This window comes from Oncorhynchus tshawytscha, linkage group LG26 (genome assembly GCF_018296145.1).
Source record: "Oncorhynchus tshawytscha isolate Ot180627B linkage group LG26, Otsh_v2.0, whole genome shotgun sequence".
NCBI lineage: Eukaryota > Metazoa > Chordata > Actinopteri > Salmoniformes > Salmonidae > Oncorhynchus > Oncorhynchus tshawytscha.
Window position 1 is genome coordinate 51125555 of NC_056454.1, and position 7500 is coordinate 51133054.

At 44.5% G+C, this 7500-nt stretch overlaps 1 protein-coding gene across 3 annotated transcripts in view; it reads left to right on the forward strand.

The window, feature by feature from the left end:
• nrp2b (neuropilin 2b) overlaps positions 1-7500 on the forward strand; it is a 232944-nt gene that overhangs the window by 135720 nt on the left and 89724 nt on the right. For all 3 annotated transcript variants that reach the window (XM_042306811.1, XM_042306812.1, XM_042306813.1), the window contains exon 8: positions 1888-2032. In XM_042306811.1, the coding sequence (XP_042162745.1) occupies positions 1888-2032 (145 nt within the window). The remainder of the gene's footprint in view (positions 1-1887; positions 2033-7500) is intronic.

Here is a 7500-nt window from a genome sequence, read left to right on the forward strand (position 1 = left end):
TAAACAAGAACAATAGTGTTGTCTGGAGGGTGCCATGGTTAAGAGTTGTGGTGTCAGGATGAATGCAGTTGGGACTTGTTAACAGAGGAGGAGAAACACACACACACACACACACACACACACACACACACACACACACACACACACACACACACACACACACACACACACACACACACACACACACACACGGAGACAGAGACACACACACACACACACACACAGGGAGTGTCATTCTATGGAGGGTCATTGTAGGGAGGGTCATTCTAGGGAGGGTCATTGTAGGGAGGGTCATTGTAGGGAGTGTCATTCTAGGGAGGGTCATTGTAGGGAGGGTCATTGCCAAAAAGTGTCATTCTAGGGAGGGTCATTGTAGGGAGGGTCATTGTAGGGAGGGTCATTCCCAAAAAGTGTCATTCTAGGGAGGGTCATTCGAGGGAGGGTCATTTTAGGGAGGGTCATTCCCAGGGAGGGTCATTTTAGGGAGGGTGATTTTAGGGAGGCTCCTTCTAGGGAGGCTCATTCTAGGGAGGCTCATTCTAGGGAGGCTCATTCTAGGGAGGCTCATTCTAGGGAGGCTCATTCTCGGGACGGTCATTCTATGGAGGGTCATTCTCGGGAGCGTCATTCTTGGGAGGGTCGCCCCATTCTCCTTCTCTCCCCACTGGCCTGCCCCTTGAGACAGAGCTGACAAATGCCCACACGTCTAGTCTAGTTCTGTCTGGAAGAGGGACGAGTTGGAGATATGATATCCGAGCTTGTCATCAGGTCTCGGTCCAGCACCCAAAGATCCACTGGCTCTAATGTTGTGGACACTTCCTAAGAGCAGGAAAGTGCAGGTCAGAAACGCCAGGACAGAGGAACTTGTTCATAGCGAGAACATGCATTTAGTTTTACTTGCATTTAAGAGCAGTTGGAGGCCACGGAAGGAGAGTTGTATGTCATTGAAGCTCGTCTGGAGGTTAGTTAACACAGTGTCCAAAGAAGGGCCAGAAGTATACAGAATGGTGTCGTCTGCGTAGAGGTGGATCAGAGAATCAACAGTAGCAAGAGCGACATCATTGATTTATACAGAGAAGAGAGTCGGTATTAAACAACACGAGGCATGAATCTCAGGCCTGCTTTGCACTTTCACACTTCCTATCCGCTCGGCCTCTGTGGTTAGATGATTAAACTGTGTTTCCAGGGATTTTTATCACAGTGTGAGCTGGTGTATTTGTTTAGTGACTATAAAGCCCTGTGTGGGCTGTGTAGTAGAGCTGGTTTGTGGAGGAAGTTGTAGTACAATGGGTGTTTTCTCGTTCACTTTTCTCATTCATGTGAAAAAGGATGATCAAATACACACATCTGTCTCTAACCCTCTCTCTGTCTCTCATCTCTCTCTCTCTCTCTCTCTCTGTCTCTCTCTCTCTGTCTCTCTCTCTGTCTCAATTCAATTCAAGGGGCTCTCTGTCTCTCTCTCTCTCTCTCTCTCTCTCTCTCTCTCCCTTTGTCTCTCTGTCTCTCTCTCTCTCTCTCTCCCTTTGTCTCTCTATCTATCTATCTATCTATCTATCTATCTATCTATCTATCTATCTATCTATCTATCTATCTATCTATCTATCTATCTATCTATCTATCTATCTATCTATCTATCTATCTATCTATCTATCTCTCCCTATCTATCTATCTCTCTCTCTCTCTATCTCTCTCTATCTATCTATCTATCTCTCTCTCTCTCCCTTTCTCTCTCTCTCTCTCTCTCTCTCTCTTTCTCTCTCTCTCTCTCTCTCTCTGTCTCTGTCTCTCTCTCTCTCTCTCTCTCTCTCTCTCTCTCTCTCTCTCTCTCTCTCTCTCTCTCTCTCTCTCTCTCTCTGTCTCTCTCTCTCTCTGTCTCTTTCTCTCCAGATTTTCAATGCCAACACAGACTCTACTGAGGTGGTTCTGAACCGGATCCCCCAGCCTGTTCTGGCCCGCTTCGTACGTATCAGACCCCAGGCCTGGAAGACAGGCATCGCCCTGCGCTTCGAACTCTACGGGTGCCAGATCACTGGTAAGAACAGCTATGTTGGCCCTGTCCTTGACCCTGACCCTGTCCTTGACCCTGACCCTGACTCTGTCCCTGTCCTTGACCCTGTCCTTGACCCTGTCCTTGACCCTGTCCCTGTCCCTGTCCCTGTCCCTGTCCTTGACCCTGACCCTGACCCTGTCCTTGACCCTGTCCCTGTCCCTGTCCCTGACCCTGTCCCAGACCTGTCCCTGTGCCTGTCCCTGTCCCTGTCCTTGACCCTGACCCTGACCCTGTCCTTGACCCTGTCCCTGTCCCTGTCCCTGACCCTGTCCCTGTCCTTGACCCTGACCCTGTCCTTGACCCTGTCCCTGTCCCTGTCCCTGACCCTGTCCCTGTCCCAGACTCTGTCCCTGTCCTTGACCCTGACCCTGTCCTTGACCCTGTCCCTGACCCTGTCCTTGACCCTGTTCCTGTCCCTGACCCTCTCTTCACTCCACCACTCACTAGCTGTAATCGGGTCTATTTATAGTTGCCACAGGGATTAGAGGTGATTTGTTTCGCCCCACATCACATGAAAGGAGAAGGGCTGTTTAGCTAAGATGCTATCCTCTCTCTCTCTCTCAATTCAATTCAATTCAAGGGTCTTTATTGACATGGGAAACATGTGTTAACATTGCCAAAGCAAGTGAGGTAGATAATATACAAAAGTGAAATAAACAATAAAAATTAACAGTAAACATTACACATTCAGAAGTTTCAAAACAATAAAGACATTACAAATGTCATATTATATATATATATACAGTGTTGTAACAATGTACAAATGGTTAAAGTACACAAGGGAAAATAAATAAGCATAAATATGGGTTGTATTTACAATGGTGTGTGTTCTTCACTGGTTGCCCTTTTCTCGTGGCAACAGGTCACACATCTTGCTGCTGTGATGAAACACTGGTATTTCACCCAGTAGATATGGGAGTTTATCAAGATTGGATTTGTTTTCAAATTATTTGTGGATCTGTGTAATCTGAGGGAAATATGTATCTCTAATATGGTCATACATTGGACAGGAGGTTAGGAAGTGCAGCTCAGTTTCCACCTCATTTTGTGGGCAGTGAGCACATAGCCTGTCTTCTCTTGAGAGCCATGTCTGCCTACGGCGGCCTTTCTCAATAGCAAGGCTATGCTCACTGAGTCTGTACATAGTCAAAGCTTTCCTTAAGTTTGGGTCAGTCACAGTGGTCAGGTATTCTGCCACTGTGTCCTCTCTGTTTAGGGCCAAATCGCATTCTAGTTTGGTCTGTTTTTTTGTTCTTTTTGTTCTTTGTTCTTTCCAATGTGTCAAGTAATTATCTTTTTGTTTCCTCGTGATTAGATTGGGTCTAATTTTGTTGCTGTCCTGGAGCTCTGTAGGGTGTGTTTGTGTTTGTGAACAGAGCCCCAGGACCAGCTTGCTTAGGGGACCCTTCTCCAGGTTCATCTCTCTGTAGGTGATGGCTTTGTTATGGAAGGTTTATGAATCGCTTCCTTTTAGGTGGTTGTAGAATTTAACAGCTCTTTTCTGGATTTTGATAATTAGTGGGTATCGGCCTATTTCTGCTCTGCATGCATTATTTGGTGTTCTACGTTGTACACGGAGGATATTTTTGTAATTTGTTGTTTGTCCCATTTTGTGAAATCTTGGTTGGTGAGCGGACCCCAGACCTCACAACCATAAAGGGCAATGGGCTCTATGACTGATTCAAGTATTTTTAGCCAAATCCTAATTGGTATGTTGAAATTTTTGTTTCTTTTGATGGCATAGAATGCCCTTCTTGCCTTGTCTCTCAGATCGTTCACAGCTTTGTGGAAGTTACCTGTAGTGCTGATGTTTAGGTCGAGGTATGTATAGTTTTTTGTGTGCTCTAGGGTAACAGTGTCTAGATGGAATTTGTATTTGTGGTCCTGGCGACTGGACCTTTTTTGGAACACCATTATTTTGGTCTTACTGAGATTTACTGTCAGGGCCCAGGTCTGACAGAATCTGTGCAGAAGATCTAGGTGCTGCTGTAGGTCCTCCTTGGTTGTGGACAGAAGCACCAGATCATCAGCAAACAGTAGACATTTGACTTCAGATTCCAGTAGGGTGAGGCCGGGTGCTGCAGACTTTTGTAGTGTAGGTGAGGACCAAAGCGCAGCATGTTTATTGACACTGAACACTAAATCCAAAAATAACAAAGTGAATAACCGAAACAGTTCTGTCTGGTGCAGACACAAAAACAGAAAACAACTACCCACAAAAACCCAGTGGGAAAAAGCTACCTAAGACAACAATAGACAGCTGCCTCTGATTGAACCACACCCGGCCAAACAACAAAGAAATAGAAAACATAGAAAATGAACATAGAATGCCCACCCTAGTCACACCCTAACCAAAATAGAGAATAAAAGCCTCTCTATGGCCAGGGCATGACATCTAGTGCCCTCACCAATTCGTTGATATATATGTTGAAGAGGGTGGGGCTTAAGCTTCATCCTTGTCTCACCCCACGACCCTGTGGGAAGAAATGTGTGTTTTTTGCCAATTTTAACTGCACATTTGTTGTTTGTGTTCATGGATTTTATCATGTCTTATGTTTTACCCCCAACACCACTTTCCATCCATTTGTTTTGCAGACCCTCATGCCAAATTTTTTTGAAATCAACAAAACATGAGAAGACTTTGTCTTTGTGTGTTTGGTTGTCAATTAGGGTGTGCAGGGTGAATACATGGTCTGTTGTACAATAATTTGGTAAAAAGCCAATTTGACATTTGCTCAGTACATTGTTTTCATTGAGGAAATGTACGAGTCTGCTGTTAATAATAATGCAGAGGATTTTCCCAAGGTTACTGTTGACACATATTCCACGGTAGTTATTGGGGTCAAATTTGTCTCCACTTTTGTGGATTGGGGTGATCAGTCCTTGGTTCCAAATATTGGGGAAGATGCCAGAGCTAAGTATGATGTTAAAGAGTTTTAGTATAGCCAATTGGAATTTGTTGTCTGTATATTTGATCATTTCATTGAGGATACCATCAACACCACAGGCCTTTTTGGGTTGGAGGGTTTTTATTTTGTCCTGTAACTCATTCAATGTAATTGAATGGGTAATGTAATGTAATGTAATGTTATGACAGACCAGCTAGATCTACTGTCTCTATTATATTATGACAGACCAGCTAGATCAACTGTCTCTATTATATTATGACAGACCAGCTAGATCTACTGTCTCTATTATTTTATGACAGACCAGCTAGATCTACTGTCTCTATTATTTTATGACAGACCAGCTAGATCTACTGTCTCTATTATTTTATGACAGACCAGCTAGATCAAACTGTGTCTATTATATTAATGACAAACCAGCTAGATCTACTGTCTCTGGGGAAGATGTCAGATGATGTTAAAGCGTTTTGGTTTGTTACGGTTTTCTTCCGTCGAAAGAGAGTCGGACCTAAATGCAGCGTGGTAAGTTAGATACATGTTTAATAAACGAATAAACACGAAATACAAAACAACAAACGGACCTATACATCTGGTGACAACTAACACAGAGACAGGAACTCAAAGAATATGGCTGCCTAAATATGGTTCCCAATCAGAGACAACGAGAATCACCTGCCTCTGATTGAGAACCGCCTCAGGCAACCATAGACTTTGCTAGAACACCCCACTAAGCCACAATCCCAAAACCTACGAAAAAACCCCATATATAAACACAACACAAAATAAACCCATGTCACACCCTGGCCTGACCAAATAAATATATAAACACAAAATACTAAGACCAGGGCGTGACAGGTATAGTCAATTGGAATTTGTTGTGTGTATATTTGATCATTTCATTGAGGATACCATCAACACCACAGGCCTTTTTGGTTTGGAGAGGTTGTATTTTGTCCTGTGGCTCATTCAAGGTAATTAGAGAATCCAGTGGGTTCTGGACGTCTTTAATAGTTGATTATAAGATCTGTATTTGATCATGTATATGTTTTTGCTGTTTGTTCTTTGTTATTGCGCCAAAAAGATTGGAGAAATGGTTTACCCATACATCTCCATTTTGGATAGATAATTCTTCGTGTTGTTGTTTGTTTAGTGTTTTCCAATTTTCCCAGAAGTGGTTAGAGTCTATGGATTCTTCAATTACATTGAGCTGATTTCTGACATGCTGTTCCTTCTAGTGTATTTCTGTATTGTTTTAGTGATTCACCATAGTGAAGGCATAGACTCAGGTTAAGGCATATACTCAGAGCTATCTCTCTCTCTCTGTTGTCTCTCTCTCTATCTCTCAGCTCTCTCTCTCTGAGTTCTCTCTCTCTCTGTTGTCACTCTCTCTGAGTTGTCTCTCTCTCAGCTCTCTTTCTCTCAGTTGTCTCTCTCTCTTTGAGTGGTCTCTCTCTCTCTCTGAGTAGTCTCTATCTCTCTGAGTTGTCTCTCTCTCTCTCTGAGTGGTCTCTATCTCTCAGCTCTCTCTCTCTCTCTGAGTTGTCTCTCTCTCTGAGTGGTCTCGCTCTCTCTCTCTGAGTTGTCTGTCTCTCTCTCTGAGTTGTCTCTCTCTCTCTCTCTGAGTGGTCTCTATCTCTCAGCTCTCTCTCTCTGAGTTGTCTCTCTCTCTCACTGAGTTGTCTCTCTCTCTCACTGAGTTGTCTCTCTCTCACTGAGTTGTCTCTCTCTCTCACTGAGTTGTCTCTCTCTCTCTGAGTGGTCTCTATCTCTCAGCTCTTTCCTCCATTCCTTTCATCCCTGTGTCAGAGACCTACACTACAATCAATCCTTTATTTATAGCACGTTGTGTGATGGGAGGGAAACAGCTTTATTCCCTGAGAACTAGAAAAGGATTGTTTGTGGGAGGTGCTTTAGGTGCCCACTGCTTTAAGTAACAGCCCTATGGACCCTGGTCAAATGTAGTGTGCTATATTAGAGAAAAGGAATCCATGTGGGACTCAGTCAAAAGGCTTGTGTTTGTTGATTCATTATTTACTGTTGAAGCCGACTGCTGTGACATAACGACATGAATCATTTATCTCACTAGCCTCGAAATGTCAACGTCAGTCTTCGTCAATGCTCATCACCCAACTCTCTTTTCTTCTTCTCACCTCAACTCCCCTTCCCCTAACCTCCCCTTCCCCCTAATCCTCCCTTCCCCTAACCTCCCCTTCCCCTAATCTCCCCTTCCCCTAACCTCCCCTTCCCCTAATCTCCCCTTTAACCTCCCCTTCCCCTAACCTCCCCTTCCCCTAATCTTCCCTTTCCCCTAACCTCTCCTTCCCCTAATCCTCCTTCCCACTAACCTCCCCTTCCCCTAACCTCCCCTTCTCCCTAATCTCCCCTTCCCCTAACCTCCCCTTTCCCCTAACCTCTCCTTCCCCTAATCCTCCCTTCCCCTAACCTCCCCTTCCCCCTAACCTCCCCCTCCCCTAACCTCCCCTTCCCACTAACCTCTCCTTCCCCCTAATCTCCCCTTCCCCCTAACCTCCCTTTCCCACTAAC